Source organism: Rattus norvegicus, chromosome 12 (genome assembly GCF_036323735.1).
Source record: "Rattus norvegicus strain BN/NHsdMcwi chromosome 12, GRCr8, whole genome shotgun sequence".
Lineage (NCBI taxonomy): Eukaryota > Metazoa > Chordata > Mammalia > Rodentia > Muridae > Rattus > Rattus norvegicus.
Genome location: NC_086030.1, coordinates 6,482,098 through 6,503,288, shown reverse-complemented (window position 1 = coordinate 6,503,288; position 21,191 = coordinate 6,482,098). Strand labels below are relative to the sequence as shown.

Here is a 21,191-nt window from a genome sequence, read left to right as displayed (position 1 = left end):
ACCCCATGACTATTCGTGTACCACAAGGCAGTTGTTGCAACAATGCCTGGCGCAATGTTACAGATGGCACAACTGCTGGCCTGTGAAGTGGATGCACGTTCAAAGGCTCACCAGAAAGGCCGGGGAGGCGGCTCCTCAGGAGAGCACTTGCTCTGCAAATACAAGGACCTGAATTCAAGTCCTAGCACCCACATGAAAAAGTGTGTGTGTGTAAAAGTAACTTTTGTTTCCTCAGGCGGAGGAATGAGATGAGAGCCGTGCTCAAGATGTGCTGATACACAGCTTGGGCTGAGCCCATAGTATCTCTTTCTCTGTTCAAACTATCCCTGGGCCTAGGCCTGGAAGCCTCTACCATCCGTGCAATCTGATCTAGGCCTAGAATGTTTCAGCCTCTGAGACTTACTGCTGAATAAACTCACCCTTTCTAAGTTCTTTCTGGATGGATGGTTCAACTCAGTTTTACTGGCTCAAACTCCTCCCCAAGCTGACTGGCTACTCTAGACTTCTCACTGAACTGCCTTGCTTGACCGCAAACTAACTCTGGCAATCTGTTCTAATCTTCTGGTTCTTCTCATTCTCTGGCTTTTCCTGTCTTCACCTAGAACCTCTCTCTGTAAAACTGCCTCCCCACCCACCCTGCTGTTCTCTTAAATTGTCTCTTTCCTGTGGGTATATCCTATCTTTGAATCATTCTGTCTAATCTATTTTCTGATTTGTCACTTTGTCTGCCCCTCAGTTAGGTTCATAGTTCAAACATGTTTCTTCCTTCTGCAAACTAACTTGACCTACATTGTTTGGAGTTACAGGTGTGTACTAAGGGCATGTCAGTATCCCAGCCAGCGGGATTAAAGGTGTGTGGCTTGTTCTGCATTCCTGCCAGATCACACAGCCTAGAAGGTCTCTGAATGTAATCCCTTGCCAGAGCAGCCATGGTTAAAATTCTTCTACAACTGCGTGCCTTTAATCCCAATACTGGGGAGACAGAAACAGGAGGATCCCTAGGGCTGGCTGGCCAGAGAGTCTAGCTTGAATCAGTAAGGTCCAAGTTTAAAAAAGTAGACCACACTGCCTCAAAAAAAAAAAAAAAAAAAAGTGGACAGCTAGGACTATGTCTCAGCGGAAGAGTCATGCCTAGCTTTGCTCCAGTGAGGGGCTGGGGTGTGGCTCAGTGGAAGAGCCCCTGCCTAGAATCCCCCAGTGAGGAGCTGGGGTGTGGCTCAGGGTTAAGTTCTTGCCTAGTATGCCAAAACCTTGGGTTCTATCCCAAGCACCATACCTATACACAGAATAGAACTGTGGACAGTCCACTAGGGAAGCCTACTGCCTAAGATTTTCTTCTACCACCAAGTGTTGCTAACACGGAGCCCTGGGGGTGTCATCCTTGACCCAGAAAGCACACCCTTTCTCCTAGCAGGCCACCCGCTTCACCCAGACACATTTTCACAATGTTCTTGGCAGCAAGGGGGCTGTTGGTCAACTTGTGTTTTCAGATTTGAGCAATTTCACACAAGATAAAAATGTTCTGGATACAGAATTTGATATCCCCCGCTCTGGTGTGTGTAGTAGTAAGGACTGAGTCTAGGGCCTTAAATGTGGTAGACCAATGCTATACTACTGAGGCACACTCCCACCTTCACCATTGGATCCTAGGCAGAGGCTCTACCTCTGAGCCACATCCCCAGCCCTTACTAGGAGAGCACTGGACTGCTAAGTCACGCCTAGATCCCTGCCTAACATCTTACCTGGAGAGTGAGGGGTAGGGGCATCCCTGGAGACAACAACACAGATCCCTTGTTGTGAGGCAACAGGAAAGATCCAGCGAGCATGTCAGTTTTCTGCCTACTAACCACTAAATCAAATTAAAATGAATGCTGTGGTTCTAAGCCCCTGTTTTTAGGGAAGCCTGAAAGGCAAGGGTGGGGGTCCACAGATGCTGGAAGATCTATTATGGGTGGTGCCAAGGAAGCCACAGGTTAAGAAAAGGACCACAAAGAACACATAACAAGCAATGATGATGTAGTGACACTTGAGCTAAGGGGAGGTAACAGGTAGGGAACTGCAGGTGCAAAGGCCCTGGGGCAGGAACAAAGTGTCACTGGTTAGAGGAAGTCCCCTGAATGTGTACCTACATAACACAGGAAGCAAGAGTGCACATTTTATTCTCATAAAGAGGCTCTTAATGATTCTTTGTAATGTGGGAGGTTTGTCAAAACCTCAGCTGACGACAGTAGCCACAGGGAGCCACAGATACTGGCACAGTTGGTATCTGTGTTTCACAGCACGGACACTGTGCTGGCGAGCTTAATGCCTGCGTGGCACAAGCCAGTCATCAGAGAAGGGAGGCTCAATTGAGAAAACGCCTCTATTGGGTGGAGGCACCCTTGGGTGGTGGTCCTGGGTTTTATAAGAAAGAAGGCGAAGCAAGCAGTAAGTGACACCCTCCATGGCCTCAGCAGCAGCTCCTACCTCCAGGGTCCTGCCCTGCTTGGGTTCCTGCCCTCACCGTTTTTTGATGGTGAGGTATTATGTGGAATTGGGTGAGATAAACCCTTTCCTCCCCAAATTGCGTTTGGTCACATTCCATCACAGCCGTAGAACCCTAAGACAGACACATTACTTCATGTGGCTATCATTAGATGTAGTGGGGCAGGCACACCTTTAATCCCAGCCCTGGGAGCTAGCCTGGTCCACATGGTTCCAGCCAGCCAGGACTACACAGTGCGATAAGTTCATTTTTAAAAGGAAAGGTAAGAGAGGTTTAAGGGACAGTTTTGTTTCTGCTGAGAGCTCTTCCCAGGCTTCTGTAATAATTAGGTCACCCAGCTCGGGTTACAATCTGGGATGAACAAAGAAGCCAGAGAACGAGCTGCAGCATCCCCTGGTGCTCGCCTCGCTTAACAACACGGATGGATCCCGGAAAGAAACAGCCGTTGGCAGCCAGGGATCTTAGCGTTCACATTTAAACTTTAGAATCACCTCCCGTGCCAGACAACTCCAGCACCTCAGACCCTGAGGCAGAGAATAGGGGCCTCCAGGCCAGCCTGAGCTACCAAGCCTCCTTCCACTGGGGGTGAGGAGGTGTCCTGTGATGGACACACTGATTCATTCTGCAGATTTCATGATCTTTCTATCCCAGAGTTAGGATGCTCAGCCTTTAGACTCCCTGGGCTTTGATGAACTCAGAATCAAAAGGATCCCACTTGCTGTGTTTACAATTCTGCATAGTTCACATGCCCAGGCAGGACCCAAAAGAAGCAAAGGTCACCCTGACAGGGGGCACTGCGTTTGGCTTCCTGCGCAGGCCACCCTAACACTTGGGTCATGCTTCTTGGCCTCCCTGCCTGGATCCTTCCATGGTGTTCAATTGCCCGTCAGTAACAAAGTCTTCATCCAGACTTGTCAGGTCCCACATAGTCCTCCGACCTTTCTAAAATCTTATTCTAGAGCCAGGGACAGAACCCAGAGCTTCCAGTACTGATAGGCAAGCTCTATAGTCCTGGTGCTCTTGTCAATGGTTAACACTTTACTGTCTGGCTCCCCGGGTGGCCCCAGGTGGCATCCTTCCGTGGTTTTGGCTTTGCGGCCTTTCCCTTTTACTCCTATCACCACCTCTAGGTGAAGCACTTTAGGATGTCTCCCGTCCCCATAGCCGCTTTGCCTGCGACACCCGCCTGGATGTGTCCCTAGAGAGCAGGACCCTTCTCTGTCTTCTTCATACACTGAAACATCCCTCCTGTTACCCAAATGCTACGGGCTAAATTGTATCTGTTCCCAAGAGTTAGGTGCTCACGTCCTAACCCTTTGTATCTCAAATGAATATATTTAGAAACAAGGTCTTTTTAAAGATAATTAAGTTTTAAAAAAAAAAAATGAGGCCACAGGGTGGGCTCTCATCCAGTATGTGGTGACATAAGAGGAGGAAATTGGGACACCTGCAAGATGCAACTATGTGAAGACACAGGGAAATGGCCAGCTGCAGCTGGAGAGGTGGCTGAGCTGGAAGATGCTTGCCTAGCATGCATGAAAGCGTAAGAAGTGGGTTTGTCCCCAGCCCTGCATAAACCAACTGCACAGCTGCAACCGCGACACTCAGGATGGGGAGGCAGGAGAATCGGGAGTTCAAAGTCATCCTTAGCTACTTAACAAGCCCAGTCTGAACAAAGGCTCTCTATCTACAAACCATCCGATCAACAACCGGCAAAGACCGAGCTTCTAGAGCTGTGGAGTAATAACTTCCTGTTAAACCACGCTGAGTGGAGTGCTTTTATTTATTGTCTGTTTATTTGTTTATTGGTGTGTGGGGGCAGGGCACACATGTATCTCGGCTCCCACTGAAACCGGGAGAGAGCACCAAATCCCCTGGAGCTGGAGTTACAAGCAGCTTTGAGCCACGCAATGTGAGTGTTGGGAACCAAATCCAGGCCTCTGGAAGAGCAGCAAACACTCTTAACCTCTGAGCCATCCAGGCCCAGGAATAGTTTATAAGTTCTCCATTAAAAACTCTGGTAAATCCTGCAATCAGAACCTACAGGCATATCCTAAGGCTGGAGGAGGGTGGGGGCCACTAGGAAACCGGTGTTTGAGTTTGCTGTGCTTTAAATGCTGGCTCTGATTCCCAGAATTGGGGCTTCAAGTTCCACTTGCAGTAGTTCCTGGGAGGATCCAGGGGAAGAGTCAGGATCCGGGCCTACTCTACCTGCTTCTATTTCTAGAGCTGGAGATGCCTCAGTGGTCAAGGGACTGGCTGTTCTTGCAGCAGACCCAAGCATCTCCTGGCTTCTCACAACCATCTATACCTGGTCCCGGGGATCCCGCACCCTATTCTGACCTCTACAGGCACTGATGCATGTGATGCACAGACAGACACACAAGTGTAACACAAAATAAAGAGAAAGGTTAAGGTTTTTTCTATAATTCTAACCAAACAGCCTAAAGAATTCTAGTGACAATGGGGTTGCAGCCCTGCCATTCCCTGATTGGCAGCTCTCTGTCTCCTCTGCAGTTTGTCTGCTAAGATCAGGGTTTGGATGGAGGGACCCAGCCAGAGAGCCAGAGCCCAGGTTCCCAACGTTCATGGAAGCTAAAGCTGCTTCTGGGGGCCAAGGGAAGGTTCAGGCAGAACAGTAACATAAGGGGAGGCCGGCAGCATGGGTCTGGTTTATACAGCTCTCTCTGGGAAGAAAGTGAGGTGAGCCCTGATGGAAAGATGAAGGGAAGAGTTTATTTCTCTGGAACAGGAGGAGAGGGCAGAGCAAGCAGCTGAGTCAGGGCAGGGCTATGTCCTCCAGCTTCTGATCCAGGGTCCTGAGGTCATCGAGGAAGCGGGTTGGAGTGAGGATGTGGGAAGAGCCTGGGCAGGAGGGGGAGGGTAAAGAAGAGGCAGAGGTCTCTCCTGGGATCTGCTACTCCTGACTAGTGCCCTGCCTGGTGAGAACCAATTCCTGCCCTCCTGCAAACCAGGGACCTGTCTTCTCAATGATTTAGGGGTTCAGGAACTTAGGAACATGGGTGTCCAGACCCAGGTGATTACTCCACAGGAGACTCAAGCCCTTCAAATACCCTAGACTCCTGCCCCCAAGCCCAAAACTTTCATAACCTAATTCTTTAGGAATTGAGTAGTCCAGCCCCAGACCCTAAGAGACCTCAGAGTCCAACCCTAGATCTCAATGGACTGCAGAGTCCAGCACAGGACCCTCAGAGGGGGAGTCCACAGTCCAGCCCCAGGCTCTTAGGGACTCAGAACCTAGCCCCAGGCTCCAAAGAAACCCAAACGCACACAACTTAGGCGTTTGGGACACCAAATCTAACTGCAGACTCTAAGGGACCCCAAGTCCAGCCCTGGACCCCAAGAATCCCCAGTCATACTCCCAAGGACCTCAGTTCTGGCTACTCACCTATAAGTACCTCCCACTTGCCTTCAGTGGCCCTGGTCACCTCATAAGCAGCCCTCATTTCAGACATGGCGACACCACCCACAATGTACACGATGAGCCTGGGTCCAGCCCGAGCCTCTATACCAGCTTTGTTTTTATGCCAGTGGCCAAAGCGAGCACTGCTGAGGCGATGGGTAGAGGTCAGTCCAGGCTGGCAACTCCCAACCCCCAACCCAGGCCTCTCCAGGGCCCTCACCTGACAGCTGCTTGGGAGCTAGACACAGGGGCAGGGTCAGACACGAAGGGCCACAGCTTTCGGTCTAGCCGGTCCTCCACCACATCCTGTGGCCAGACAGGAGGAGTTAAAGAGCCCCAGCCAGTGGAGCCCAGCAAATGAAATGGCCGTGGTCCCCAAATCTACACCTCCTTGTTTCTTGGGGACCCAGCAATCCAGGAAGTCAGAGTATAAAGTTGCTGGGTCTCCAAGCAGGAGTTACCAGGACATTTCCACAAACTGATAAGATACACCATTATTTGATTATGAGGCTTTAGGGTGTGGGGGTGGCCAGGGGCCAGCATAAGAGAGGCTTCTGGAGGACAGGATAGAGATTAGAGGAGAGTACAGGGTATAGAGAAAGCTATGATCTCTAGCAAGGAATTCCTCTGCTGCCCCAATTCCTGGGGTGCTGTTTTGTGTGCCCCACCCTGTAAAGCAAATAGGGTGCCAGGCTGATAATAAGGGATTTCCCACTAAGCCCCAAGGCTTACCACTGAGAGCCTGGGCGGGTGGGGTGGAGGGCTTACTGGCTAATGGGATCAGTAGAGAGGAACAGGGGTACCCAACTTGTGTACCTCCATCACGTCCTTGATGACTGGGGACCAGCGAGACAGCTGGTAGGTGGGCTCCATGCGTTCTCTCCGCTCCAGCCGGCTAGAGGTCCCTGAGCCCTACAGAAGGGGTTGGGGGGGCGGAATGGGATTGGGAAGGGAAGGAGGCCATCGCAGATGGGGAAGGGCTATGGGGGTGCACAGAGAGATGGAGAAATAGAGCAGGAAGAGACAGAGACAGAAAGACAGGAAAAGCAAAGAGAGACAGAGGCAAAGAGAATTCGAGAGGCATAGATAGGCGGAGGCAGAAACAGAGGTAGAGAGAGGCAGAGAGACAAAGAAAGATGGAAAGACAGGTAAAGACAGACAGACATGGGAGGTAAGAGACAGAGATGCAGGAGACAGAGACAAGGAGAAAAGAGAGAAACAGAGGGGCGTAATAAGACACAGATACAAAGGTGGACACAAAGGCAGGGAGGTAGGGAGTGGGGATGCAAAGGGGGACAGAAGAAACAGAAATGGGAAGAGAGAAACAGAACAAAGAAAAAGAAGAAAGAGTAAGTCAAGTAAAAGCTACAGAAACAGGAAGAGGCAAGGGATAAGACAGGCATGATAGCCCACATCTGTAGTCCCAGGTTCTGTAGTCCCAGGTTCTGTAGTCCCACATACTCAGGAGGCTAACACAATGGCCGTGAATTTGAGGCCAGTCTGAGTTATAGAGTGAGTTTAAGATCAGCCTTAGCTACAGAGTAAGTTCAAGGCTAGCCGAGCTACAAAGTGAAATGTGCCTCAAAATAATAATGTGTATGAGAGAGAGGGGGCAGAGGGGGACAGAAGGACACAAGGTCACAGGTCTGTGTTACAGAAAGATCTGACAAATCCAGACACATAGGTTAGGGAGAGGCAGACTACAGAGGGGAGCATAGGAAACCACCATGTATACTGGGTAGGGTGAGAAGTTTGCCGATCCCTTCAGAACCCTTAGTTTCACCCTGTTTCCCATTAATGGTGACTCGTTCTCCCACCTGCCCCTGAAAGCTCACACCCTGTACCGCCATGCAGGGGCACCAATGTAACCCCACTGCCCATCACGTTAGAGAATTAGGGAAGGTCTTGGTGTTCTTGGTCCCCTATGCTCGCATACCCAAGCTAAGCATGTATCACCCCCAATCCTCTAAGGGCCACACTCCACCGTTCATCAGCTCCCTACGTACCGCAGAGTTGGTGACAGTGCCCCCCAGCTGCTCCAGGTTCCGGATGAGGTTGCTGTAGGACTGCACATTAGCATGCTGGATCAGCTTGGCCAGATTTTCCTCACTCACACCTGGGGTAGAGCAACAGGTAGTAATGAGCAACCAGTAGGGTCCTATCCGAAGACATCTATAAAGAGATCTCCTCACAGCTAGGATGTCTCCAGGACCCGGAAACTTCTGGTGTTTAAAGAGAAGGGAATTGTGTATAACTATCCCTATAGTTATCTATAGGTACAGGGATGGGTAGATCTGAACAGGTAAAATGGGGTCTCTTTAAGAATTAGTTGACGGGAGCTGGAGGATGTTTGAGAGGGTCAGAGTGCTTGCTGCAGAAGCATTGAACCGGAGTTCAAATCTACAGCACCCACGTAAAAGCTGGCATAGCGACATGTGCCTGTAACCCTGTGCTGTGGGAGGAAGAAACAGGAAGATTGCGGGGAATTTCTAGAACCCAGCCTCGCTCAGGTTCAAGGAGAGACCCTGTGGCCAAGACTTTAGAGGTTTGGTACTTGATCTGACTAGGGGCTGTGATGGAATGAGGAAACAGACACTAAAGAAATTATAGAAATATAGACAGACAGACACACACGTACACACACACACACACAAACGATAGACACATGTACAGAGGAAGTAGTGTGGTGGGCTGTGCACACTCTGACGGAGTTGCTAGGTTTGCTCACACTCGTCAATTGTTTGTAAACATTCACATTGCACTTGGACCAGAGGGAGGCTTTGACATTCCCAGTCTGACCCAAGCAAGGCCTTGCCACCCCATGGATCTGAGACACCGGGTCCTTGTCATGGCTGTGCCTGCGTCAACAACACACATCCACTCGGGACTGCCGCAGTTCCCACACCTGTCCCAAGAGACTGAGGCAGAGAATGATGCTGGCATTGGCAGGACACGCCCGATATCACACTCTGGTCTTCCCACGGGCAAGCAAAGAGACCTGAGTTTCAGTCCTCGGTGTTCGGGAGTCACGTACACTTGTAACCTAGTGCTTCAGGGATGGGGACTCCAGCCTAACATAACCTTCAGGGAGAGACCCTATCTCAACGGACTAAGAGAGGGACCGACAGAGACACCCAATGTCCGGCTTTGGTCTCCCACGTGTACATGTGGCGCATACTGCTACATGCACTCCCACACGCACACTCTACAGGACACCATCACTCTTCCCCTTGTTCCCTGAGTCTCTCTGTAGCTTGGAGCCTGCCGATTCAGCTAGACTGGCTAAACAGCACGCCCCAGGAATCAGCTGTCTCCACCTACCTGGGGCCAGAGAGATAGCTCAGCAGTTAATAACACTGGCTGTCCTTACAGAAGACCCAGGTTCACTTCCCAGCACCCACGTGGTGGTTCATGACCACCTGTAACTCCAGTTCCAAGGGATCTGATGCCCTCTTCGGGCCTCCACAGAGAACAGGCACACACAGGGCGCACAAACATACATTAGGCAGGGCACTCATGCATATAAAATAATTTGCTTTGTTTTGTTTTGCGAGGCAGGGTTTCTCTGTGTAGCCCTGCAACTAGTTTTATAGACCAGGCTGGCCTCGAACTCAAAGATCATCCTGTCTCTGCCTCCGAGAACTGGGATTAAAGGTGTGAGCCACCACCCACACGGCTAAATAACTGTCTTTAAAAAAAATAATGTACTAATGTTTTTAAATTAAGTGGTGGTTCTCAGTTAATCCCTTAGTTAAGGGACCTCCTTAGTTTCATTGGCCGGGGTAGAGAAGCTGCCCACTGTGAGGGGCACCATTCCCTGGGGAGGGATCCTGACCTGTGTAAGAGTGGAGAAGCAGAGCCAAGCACGCCTGCATCTGCTGCTCTCTGCTGCACTGTGAGCATGCCCACCATGCCCAGCTCTTTCAAGCCTGACCTCAACGATGACTGTAGCCTGGCACTGTGAGTCAGACGGACCCTCTCTCCCTTGAGTTGCTTTTGTTAGGGTGTTTATCACAGTGACAGGAAAAGAAGCTAAGATAGCAGGCTAGGTGATGAGGGCCTTGAGCTTGTAGTGGTCCTAGGATCCGAGACCATCCCTGGCCACCCCTTCACCCACCGTTCCGCAGAAGGATGTAGAGCAGCAGAACCCGGATCTTGTCATAGGGTGGCACGGAGGCATCCAACAGCACCGGGACAATCAGTTTCATGGTGTCCTTGATCTTCTCACCCTCTGCATCAGAGCCCATGGCCAGGTCCTGCATGACATGAGAGTTAGCTGTCCAGCTGGCTGCTGTGGGAAGGTGTGGGAAGGCAACAGACAGAGCGGGGACAAATCAGGGACTTCAATAAGATAACCCCACCCCACCTCATCCTGGAAACTGGTCTCCTGAAGCCCATCTAACCAAGCATGGGCTAAACCCACCCGTGACCTCCAAACTCGCTCAGGTCCTGTCTCTAAGCACAACTCTGCCCTACTCTCCAATACCCTCTCCTAGGTCCACCCTTACAAAGACACCTCTTCCCCGAACCCCACTCCCCACCCTCTATCTGAGGCCCTGCCTTTCCCCAAATCCTCCCTACCAGAGGCCCCTGTGAGTTCCTGCCCCTGCTCCCCATGGAGGGCCCTGGCCACCTCTTTCAGGCTTTGCTCCTCTCCAAGCTCTACCTCCTTGGGATCCCCCGGCCCCAGGTCCTGCCCTGCCCTGCCCACACGTCGCAGACCCACCTGCTCCACACCGCACAGCTTCTCCACCGAGCCCTTGAAGTGCTTCATGCAGTCATCTGCCAAGTGCAGGTGCGTGGAGTACTGCAGGGCGGGACTGGGTTAGACACAACGGAGCCAGGCAGCCGGGTGGAGCCTGGGTGGGTCTGACTGTCCGAGCTCACCTTGTTCAACTCCTTCTGATACTGTGGCATCTTTTTCAGGATGTGGGACAGGTCTTTGATGTTGGCCTGAAGTAAGGGTAAGAGAGGGTAGAGACGGGAGGGATGAGGCCAGGCCCCAGGCCTATGGTTCCACTGCACTCCAGGCTGAAGTCCTGCCCCACCATGAACTCTACCTTGTCTGTGGTCAGCCGCTTGCTCTCACAGAATGTCTTCAGGAGCTCCGTGACCTTCCTAGCCATGAGCGAGGGCAGGGGAGGGGAAGAGAGAAGATGCTGAGACATTTGGGGAGAGAGGCCTCTTTCTACCAGCTGATCAGAGACACCTAGATGCATGTAGCAGTCCCAAGCCATTGGGGATGCACTGGGGTGAAGCTCAGATAGAAGCGAGTCCCCCCAAAGAGTCTAAGTTATAGAGGGACACCCTAGGAATGAGGCCTGGGTACCTGGAGCCCTCCCACACCAGTACCCACGCCAGGCTCGCACTTGGACACATCCGCTATGTGCATGTGCCGGAGTTCCACCCACAGGTCATCGTCTTCATCCAGGAGCACAGCCTTCTCCCGGGACTCGCTCAGTCCTGTGGTCTCATACCTGGAAGAACGGCAGATCAGAGGACAGAGGGCCTAGGTGGGCAAAGGATGGTGTGAAAGGCATTTTCCCAGTTCCGTCTACCTGTATGTGTCCTGCTCGATGTGCAGAAGATCATAGGCCATGGCTTGGAATGTGAGTTCATGTAATAGCGGGGACACGGGGTCTGCTGCCCGGTCCATTATGAGCAACTGTGAGCGTGTTTTCTCTGGGCCCTGGGCACGGAGAGAGAAGGATGAAGACGCTGACTGGGACCCTACCTCCCTGGTACCTCCCCAGCATCCCCCTCACCTCGCCCAGACTGGGAGTGTCTGCCTTGAAGGCGTTCAGCTTGGCCAGGACAGCATGGGCCAGCTGGGCTGTGTCTTCTGGGCCCCTGGAGGTGATGCAGACAAACACAGGGACATGAGGATATGGGTGCTGGGAGGACTGGGCACAGACTGGGGACATCAAGGGTAGGGGTGAGGGTCAAGTTAAAGACAACACAGGAGCTGGGGAAATGGCTAAGTCAGTAAAATGCAAGCCAGGCTCGATCCCCCAGAGCACTTAAAAGTGTGCTTGAGTTTTCAGTGCTGGGGACATGGATCCTTGGGCCTGGATGGGAAACCTGGGCCAAGGGAGAACCTTCTCTCAAAAAGGCAGCTAAGTGGTCAAAGGCTCGAACTGCTCTGCCCAGCACCTGGAGGCTCACAGCCACCCATAACTGTAGCTCCAGAGGGTCTGACGCCCTCTTCTGATCTACATGAGAACCTTCACATGCACACACACAAACTTTTTTTTTAATCTTTAAAAAAATAAAAGGTGGATGGTGACTGAGGGAGATACCCGAGGTTGACCTCTGACCTCCAAACACACACACATACACACACACAGTCACACATGCACACGCATAGGGGAAAGCATGGACACAGAATGAGAGCGAGGGTAAAAGGTAGCACTGGGGTAGGGTGGGGGTTGGTCCCCACTTGCGGTAGCGAATGGATGGGTATTCCTGAAGAGTGGCACACAGTGTGGCTATCTGCTGGGCCAGCACATCGAGCTGCCGCCCCCGCTCCCCTGCCCGAAATGGGCAATAAAGGTTATAGGTGCTGTGCGGGGCATCCAGAGAGAACACCTGGGGAGGACAGAAGTGTCGTCGAGATCACTATAGGGGACACCCAGCACAACCGCCCGCTGCTGCCCCTGCACTTTCCAGGGGTCTTCCATATCCTCCAGAGCCTGTGTTGCCAGCTCTGAAGCGGGCTAGGGTAGGCCCCAGCCGATGCTGAAAGGGAACAGAGACAGCTCCTTGCTCCTTTCCACTTTAGGGATGAGACAATTCTGCCCCACACTCCATGCTGCCCGTTAGGAATGTGCACAGGGCTAGCGCTCCAGGAAGAGCCTGCTAACTGTCCATTCCCCGTTGGTGTTCTGTCTTTCCTGCAGGGAGCTTGGTCACTCTGCCAAGGACAGCCCACCCCTTCCCCCACCACAAGCGGAGGCTGTACCTGGGCCTCATAGGGGAGGAAGGCGAGGTGGATCTCTTTCAGTGTCTTCACCACCTTCGCCAGGCGAGAGCGGCCCAGTTCACTGAACAAGGGCTCGGGGCACGCTGCATTGGCAGGGAGAGACCATCAGACCAGTGTTCTGCGGCCAAACTCCCCACCTCAGCACAGCACCCGACGACACCCTGGCTAGCCGCACTCACTGTCCGTGAAGAAGATATGGGCTGCTTTGTAGGTGAAGGTTGGTGTCCCCTGGAAGTCCGCAATCAGAGCCTGAACCGACTGGGAAGGACAGATCGCTGTTGCAGTCAGGCTCTGCACCCCAGACTGGGGGCAAGGGGCCCCCAACTGATATTTCCCCACTCTGCGCTACTGTCAGTTGTCAGGGGGACACATATACACACATACATTGACATGTGCACACATGCATCCTAACACGCACATGCCTGAATTCTGATGTATGCACACCTACACACACCCACAAATTCCAACGTGTACATACACATGCATGCATACATACCTGTATTCTGATGTGCATACATTGACACATGCACGTATGCACACATACATACTGACATGCACCTGCCTGAATTCTGATATATGCACACAAACACACCCACAAATTCCAACATATGCATACACATGTGTGCATACATACCTATATTCTGATGTGCATACATTGACATGTACACACATGCACACATGCATCCTGACATGCACATGCCTGAATTCTAATACATACATACCCACAAATTCCAACACGTACATACACATGTATGCATACATACCTCTGTTCTGGTGTCCATACATTGACATGTGCATGTATTCACACATGCATCCCGACATGCACATGCCTGAATTCTGATGTATGCACACACATATCCACAAATTCCGATGTGAACACACACACACACACATGTATGGCGACATGTGTGCATGTATGCATTGCGTGTGTACACACATACATTATGCACATTCAGAGACTATCAACAGTACACCATTCAAGCACACACGAACCCATACACACAGAGGCTCTCTCTTGTAGGCACCTTCTCTGTGGGACTCAGCAAATAAATTGCCTCCAAGCTGGGAATGGGTTCTCTCCGTTTGTTGATGTCTTCCACAACTAGAAGCAACAGAGGAAAAGACACACATGGGTGGCATGGAGGAGACAGGGGAGTCTCAGGTGTGGAGAACTGGACCCACGGTGGTGGTGTTTTAAAGGCTTACACTACTCCCTTGGAGAGAGAGAGAGAGAGAGAGAGAGAGAGAGAGAGAGAGAGAGAGATTCATTCCCCCACATAAAGAGCCACAGCAAGGTTCTGCACATTTGGAGTACCACAGCCATACTTTTGGTGTCTACACACTCTTGAGATCCCAGAGTCCACCCAAGCTTTTTACGGAGAAGATAGGGACTGCGCAGTCATGCTTCATTTGTTTGAGACAGGGTTTCATGTAGCCCAGGCCAGCTTTGAACTCATGAGCTGACTAACTTTAAACTTGTGATACTCCTAGCTCCACCTCCTGGGTGCTAAGATCATAGACATTGACCACCACGACCATTTTATATGGTGCTAGAGATTAAGTGGCTCCGGGCTATGCAGGGAGAACTATGTATTGAACCAGTATGAAGGGCTCCCACACCCAAGGGCTACATCCAGACATCCCACGTTCAAGGGGTCGGCCTCAGATTCATCCACTCACTGGTGATGCCCTCCGCCAAGATATCTGACATTTTACAACAGGATGACAAGATTCGCATGCTCGGATGATCCATGATGAGTACCTGACCAGATGGGTGGATATAGACACAGGGGAGGTGAGCCATGCAAAAAAGTCTGAAGCTGGTCCCAGGGGAATCAGAGGCAATGGGACATCCATCCACCCAAACCCACCCCCATGGATCGACAGCTCATTCAAGGAATTCCTGAGGCAACTCTGACATTTTGGGGTACCTGCACAGATTTGGGTAAAAGGCTGCCCCTGGGTATCCATGCATTCTGCCTCAGCCCCTACCTTCCACTCGCCATCCTTCTTAACGCTCCGGATGACTCCACTTAGAATTTCTACAGGGAAGAGAGAAGAGGAAGAAGAGAGAAGAAGAGAGAAGAGGCTTGGGACACTTGTCCTCTAGGCTAGACCCCAACCTGGATCCTGAGTGAGGTCAGATAACTTAGCTAAGCAGCCCCGTGACTACAGGGTACGATGCTCAGAGCACAGGTACATCTTAGAGAATTGAGTGAATGGGAGTGAGGGACTCCTAGTGTCTCTTAGACTAGAACGCTTGGTTCCCAGATCTGAGGGTTCCGATCAACCTCTAAGCGGGCTTCCCACTAACCCTTGTGTACATAGGGAAGGTTTCTTTTTAACACCAAGGTACTGGACCTTTCTACAAAACCTGTTCTGTTCAGAGGATGGAATAGGGGAAAGGGGAAAGAAGGGTGGCCTTGCACAGAGCCTGGCCAGTGCACCAGAGTGTCAAGTCCACTGTTATCAGGGCGGAAGAAGTAGTTGAGGCCGGAACTACTGGAGGTGGGGGAGGGGCATCTTCAAACCTTCTCCCCACCAAAGACTTAAGCTTGCAAGAAGGAGAAGTTAACCCTTCCAAGGACCTTCTAGGCGTGGTGCAAAAGAGAAAGCATCCCCTTCGTCACCCCTATGGGGCATGTTACACCACCTGAGTGCTCATACATTGCTTGGGGTCATTGACCAGAGCACTGTCGGACCCCTGAGTTCAACCTCTGAACTTTCAGGGTTCAGACACTCGTCAGCCTGTAGCGGAGGCAGGCCCAAAGGTCTAAACGCGAAACTGTGTCTCCCTCTCCTCGCCCGCATGAGTCCTCCCCATCCCAACTTTGTTCCGCCAGCTGCAACTGAGGGACAGGCGAGTCCAGCTGGGCCCAAGACCCCGCCCGCCCCTCAGGAGTCAGGTGCTGTCCCCACCGTCAGGATCTCGGATCCCAGAATCCGTGCACCTCACCTCTCCCGACATCCCCAGCCCCCCAAGGGACAGCCGAGAGAACACCAGAGCCCCGCCGCGGGGTGACACTCACTTTCCCCCACCACCGCCTTCAGCCCCAAGGGCGCCATCTTCCCCTAAGGAGTAGCGCCGCTTCCGGGTCGGTCCCAAGGTGGGGGCGTGGCCCCGCGCGTCATCCACGTGGGCCCCACCCCGTGGGCTCGAGTCACGCCCCCCTGCGCACCTGGTCCCGCCTCCGGGTCCTCTGTTCTCGCCTCTAGGAAGTTCGGTCCCAGCAGCACGCACCACTTCGTTCCACTTCAGGGGAAGGCATAGTGACAGGGACTCAAACGGGCAGTCGCCAGTCTGTGTGCGCCCTCGAGGAATCCTTCATGGAAGTCTTAAGTTGTTCCCTTGCTCGCACACACTGGGATCAGTTTGCCTAGCGCGATGGCAGAGCGGTAAAAATATTCATCTTGCCCGGCTACAAATACCACCTTGTCCAGAAATGCTTCCGTCTGTGATATAGTGTGCCCACTCAAAGGACAGCGGGACTTTCTAAATCTGGAACTCTACAACTGCCTTCTGGGAGCCAAAGACTGTAGTACAAGCTTGGGTGACATTTGGTAGACTTAGGAGGGAGTCCACGGGAGACTCCACTATGTACTAGGCACCTTGCCTGTGCAGTCTGCTCTCAGTCAACATTCTGTAAGAGCCCCGTGGTGAAACAGGAGCCTAGATTCGAGGACTATGACCACGTACGTATCTGTGCCTGTTCATGAAGGAATGCTTCTCAGTCGTTTTCATTAGTATATATTATTACACATGGTAATGTGTATCACTAAGACATTTTCATACATGCATATAAAGTATGTTGACCATATTCACCCTCATTCCCCTCTAATGCCCATTCTCAATTATCCCTTTCCCCTTCCCAACTAGCGCCCCTTCTACTTGTACGTCTGGCTCTGTGTGTGTGTGTGTGTGTGTGTGTGTGTGTGTGTGTGTGTGTGTGTGTGTGTGTCAGAGAGAGACAGAGACAGAAACAGAGACAGGACAGACAGACAGACAGAGACAGACAGACAGAGGATCAAACTCAGGATCACACGTGTATTTAATAAGTACTTAACCACTGAGCTACAACTCCGGCTATCTGTTACAATTTTATGACTCTAAGAACCACACCCATAGGGTGACAATTGCATCCATGTGTGGACACACAAACAGATCAAACACACTTACACATACGGTAGGCGATTCGAATTAAACTCAGAATCTTGAGACCTGCTTCCACTGTTTCTCTAGAGAGGAGCTGACACCCTGTGATATAGAAGGTACAGTCTCTGTATCAATCACAGACGTGAGGTTTCAGATCCGACGGGTGACAGTTGTGGATGTGGGTTTGCTCGTCTGAACTGATTTCTTGATAATGCTTAGGTCTTCCAGGTAGGGCTAGGAGTGGAGCTCAGTTGGTCGAGCCTTGCCTACTACGCACAAGGCTCTGGGTTCCAACCCAGCACCACATAAAACAATCATAGTGCTCTGCACATGTAATCACAGCAACTTCTAGAGGCAAGGAGGATCAGGAATTCAAGTTCATCCTTGACTACGTAGCTTCTGAATAGCCAGGTTCGGCTACGTGATACCATGTCTCAAACAATCCTAAGTGAAATAAAGAAGGATAAGCTACAGGTAAATGTGAGGGTGGCTGACAGGAGCAGGAGTGGGACGTGCCCAACATGAGCCGGAAGTGGGTAGCAGGAGTGGGGAGTGGCTGACATGAGCAGAAAGTGGCAGTGGCCAGACTTCTTAGGTATGCCAAACTAGAGTGAAAATGAGGACCTGCCTGCTCCAAGGTGTGGTTGAGGAGAATTTGATTGTAAATACAGGGGAGAGTACATCCAGAGGCATCTAGAAGAGTCCAGAGCAGGGAGAGAAAGTAGATTAGACATGCCCAGTAGACTGAACTGGGCCGTGAGAGGAGAGACAGGAAGAGCAAGAGGAAGAGAAGAGAGGGGGACATGCTGACCAAGAGAGCCGAGACTGCTCAGGAGAACAGAGAAGAACCAATGGCTGGGTTCTATAGGAGTCAAAAGCTGGAGGGGGGAAGTGAAGCCCCTAAGCTGGAGAGGTTTATGGTAGGGGGCAGGAGAGAGACAAACAGAGAGGCTACAGGTACTCAGTAAGCTTGGAGGCTATCGTGTGCTTGGGCATGCTGATAGGCATCTAGCTCACCGGTTTAACACTGAATTTTATTTGGAACCTGACAAAACTAACCTATTTCTTTTTGATGGGTGTCTCAGGTCAAGACAAGACTTATGCCGAGAAAAGACGTTCTGCCTCTCTGTTGGGGTACCGTTCCAGTCTTCTTTTCCTTTGAAATGGGGTCGCACTGAATCACCAGGTTGGCCTTGGGTTTGTAATCCTCCTGCTGTAGCCTTCTGAGGAACTGAAAATACAAACCTGCACCCACAGGACCAACCCATGAGATCTAAGTTACAGGTGAACAAGGACGGCCAGCCACCCTAAGTAGGACTTGGGACCTCTGGTGGTTTGAATAGGTATGGCCCCCGTAGATTCATGTGTTGGAATGCTTGGTCCACAAAGTGACACTGTTAGAAGGTGTGGCCTTGCTGGTGGAAGTGTCTCTGTGGAGGTGGGCTTTGAGGTCATATATGCTCAAGGTATGGCCAGCGTGGCACGTCGTCTCCTGCTGGCTGAGGATCAAGATGTAGAACTCTCACCTCCTTGCTGCCATGTTCCCACCATGATGATAACGGACTAAACCTCTGAAACTGTGAGTCAAACCCAATTAAATATTTTCTGTTATAGGAGTTGCCATGGTCAGGGGCTGGAGAGATTCCTCAGTGGTTAAGAGCACTGGGTTCAATTCCCAGAACCCACATGTCAGCTCACCACAGCCTGCAACTCTATCTCCAGGAATTCCGACACCTTCAGAAAGATACATGTGTAGGCAAAATGTCAATGCACAAATATAAATAAAGGTTTAAAAAAAAGAATTGGCATGGTCGTGGTACCTCCTCCTAACTAAGACAGGGACCTTCCTTTCTTTCTTTCCCTTCCTCCTTTCTCCTTTGACAGCTTTGTTGAAAAGTCATTCACAGGGCCAGGGAAACGGCTAGTCCAGGAAAGGCACTTTCTGCCAAGGCTGATAACTTCAGTTCAGCCCAGGAAACTACATGCTGGGAGAGAGAACTGAGTCCTGAAAGCTGGCCTCTCCATATGTGTCATGACACTAAAGTACATCAAGTAACAACTTTCGGCATATTAAAGTGTTCTACATCTATTGCCGTAACGCACTTGGTTGTCATGTTAGACCTGAGAATTGTGAGGAGGAAAACCCAATCCACAACTGTCTGACTAAAGCAAGCTGTATTTGGGGTGCACCCAGGACTGGCCAACCAGCTGCCTCTCCACACGTCAGGACTTTAGAGAGCAGCCCTGCTGGCCTCTTCTCCCTTTTATAGAAGAGATAACGTGTTTGCAGGGGCAAGAGGTTGGTCCCTGTAAATTATCCATTGTCCGAAAAGACAGTGACGGGAAAGGAATAAAAAGGATGAACATCTTTATTCATCATTGGAATGGTGTCACGGGTTTAGTGTATGTCTTAAAAACTCAAAGTTTACATCAGGTCTAAGAGACGGGAACTTATTCTTTTTTTTTTTTTTTTTTTTTTTTTTGGTTCTTTTTTTGGAGCCGGGGACTGAACCCAGGGCTTTGCGCTTGCTAGGCAAGCGCTCTACCACTGAGCTAAATCCCCAACCCCGGGAACTTATTCCTAACTGCAAACAGAACCCTTAACCTGCTAGGTATATATTTCCTGTTTTGGTCCCATGATTATTTGAGACTGGGTGTCCTTATGTAACTCTGGTTGACCTGGAGCTTCCTATGGAGTCCAAGTTGGCCTTGAACTTGCGATCTTCCTAACTCAGCTTCCTGAGTGCTGGGGTTACAAATGTGTGTCTCAAAGAATGGACAGTGTTCCTGAGAACAATGCCAGGAGATCCAGGACAGTCAGGGCTACATTTCAAGAAAGGAAGGGCCAGGGTTGGGGATTTAGCTCAGTGGTAGAGCGCTTGCCTAGCAAGTGCAAGGCCCTGGGTTTGGTCCCCAGCTCCGGGGAAAAAAAAAAAAAAAAAAAAAAAAAAACCTCAAAAAAGGAAGGGAGAGAGGTAGAGAGGGGGGGGAGGAGGGATGGACAGAGGGAGGGAGGGAGACAGGTGGGTAGTAGGGGTGGGGGTGGGGGCTCAGTGGTTAAGAGTACTGATTGGCTTCTCTTCCACAAAACCCAGGTTCAATTGCTGGCTCCTACATGGTGGCTCACAGCTAGTTATCCATGGCTCTGGGATGAAAATGCCCTCTTCTGATCTCATGAGCACATCACATATTTGAAAAGCAAAATATCCATATTTGAGAAATAGATATAAAAATAATTCTGAAGTCAGGACATTTGATCCCAGCCAGCCTAGCAACCCAGGAGCTCGAGGTCTAATTTTTCAGATCATGTCTCAAAGATAAAGCTGGAGAGCAATAATACAGAAAGACACCTGATGTCGACCTCTGGTCTTCACATGAGCATGCACGCACCACATGTGCACACACACACACATACACATACACACAAACACACACACACACACACACACACACACACACAACCTACGCAAACCCTACCTCACTTGCCCCAAGTGAAAGAAAAGTTCCTTTTTAACTTTATTTATTAAATGTTTTTTTAAATTTTGTTTTATTTTATGTGTATGGCTGTTTTACCTGTATGTATGTATGTCTGTACAGAAGCCAGAAAAGAGCAATAATCCTTAGAACTGAAGTTACAGATGGTTCTGAGCTGCCATGTGGGTGCTGGGAATCAAACCTGGTACTCTGGAAAGGCAGGTAGTGCTCTTAGCCTATGAACTACCTCTCTGTCCCAGGAAAAGAAGCTTACTGGTCTCCTGAGAGATAGGAACAGGCTCTCAGAGCACGGTCAGAAAGCCACAGCTCTTCCATGAAATGGTCAGGGGCTTCCTGCTCCATGCAGAAATGAGAGACTGAAGGCAACTCGACCTGACATTTGAGGGGCAGGTAAACAGGAGCGTCCAGGAGTCTCCTTCTGGGTAGCCTTAGGGGCACTGCAAGACCTCACAGGTGGTCAGTAGCAGGAGCCAGGTCGGCTGGTGTGTCTGTGGTGAGGGCAGGGATTAGGGGAGGAGGCCTGGACCCCAACTTCTTCCTTGGCTATCCTCCCACAAATGTCACCTGCCTTACAGTGGATGAACTCACAGACAGAAATGGGATGCCTTGCGTGGGACATCCTGCAGGTTCTACTCTCATGTTGGTTGGTTTT

At 50.9% G+C, this 21,191-nt stretch overlaps 1 protein-coding gene and 1 long non-coding RNA gene across 9 annotated transcripts; one reads left to right on the top strand and one right to left on the bottom strand.

The window, feature by feature from the left end:
• Nucleotides 1–4,937: 4,937 nt before the first annotated feature.
• Nucleotides 4,938–16,024, bottom strand: Stxbp2 (syntaxin binding protein 2). 5 transcript variants are annotated; one of them, NM_031126.1, is given in 19 exon segments: nucleotides 4,938–5,350; nucleotides 5,895–6,055; nucleotides 6,130–6,215; nucleotides 6,726–6,821; nucleotides 7,916–8,025; nucleotides 10,027–10,165; nucleotides 10,636–10,716; nucleotides 10,797–10,862; nucleotides 10,970–11,027; nucleotides 11,279–11,386; nucleotides 11,468–11,598; nucleotides 11,675–11,759; nucleotides 12,349–12,497; nucleotides 12,871–12,974; nucleotides 13,071–13,149; nucleotides 13,917–13,993; nucleotides 14,572–14,653; nucleotides 14,884–14,933; nucleotides 15,921–15,963. In NM_031126.1, coding segments are annotated over 19 exon segments (1,785 nt in total). In that variant the 5' UTR covers nucleotides 15,958–15,963; the 3' UTR covers nucleotides 4,938–5,264.
• Nucleotides 16,025–16,058: 34 nt separating this feature from the next.
• Nucleotides 16,059–18,851, top strand: LOC103690858 (uncharacterized). 4 transcript variants are annotated; one of them, XR_595208.4, is made up of 3 exons: nucleotides 16,059–16,584; nucleotides 18,130–18,328; nucleotides 18,659–18,850. It is a non-coding gene; the product is annotated as an uncharacterized LOC103690858 (long non-coding RNA). The 4 variants fall into 4 exon arrangements; XR_005491755.2 differs by having other exon boundaries at nucleotides 16,074–16,584; nucleotides 18,130–18,387; nucleotides 18,659–18,851; XR_005491756.2 differs by lacking the exon at nucleotides 16,059–16,584 and adding an exon at nucleotides 17,592–17,639.
• The last annotated feature ends 2,340 nt before the right edge of the window (nucleotides 18,852–21,191 follow it).

Bases quoted from the DNA above. Each gene is read 5' to 3' on its own strand.
- Stxbp2 (XM_006248783.5), bottom strand. From the start codon at position 15,957: ATGGCGCCCTTGGGGCTGAAGGCGGTGGTGGGGGAAA. The intron at 14,654-14,883 runs GTAGGGGCTGAG...CCATCTGGTCAG, and splicing joins AGAAGGATGGCGAGTGGAAG to GTACTCATCATGGATCATCC. The intron at 11,028-11,278 runs GTGCGAGCCTGG...GCTCATGGCTAG, and splicing joins CACATAGCGGATGTGTCCAA to GAAGGTCACGGAGCTCCTGA.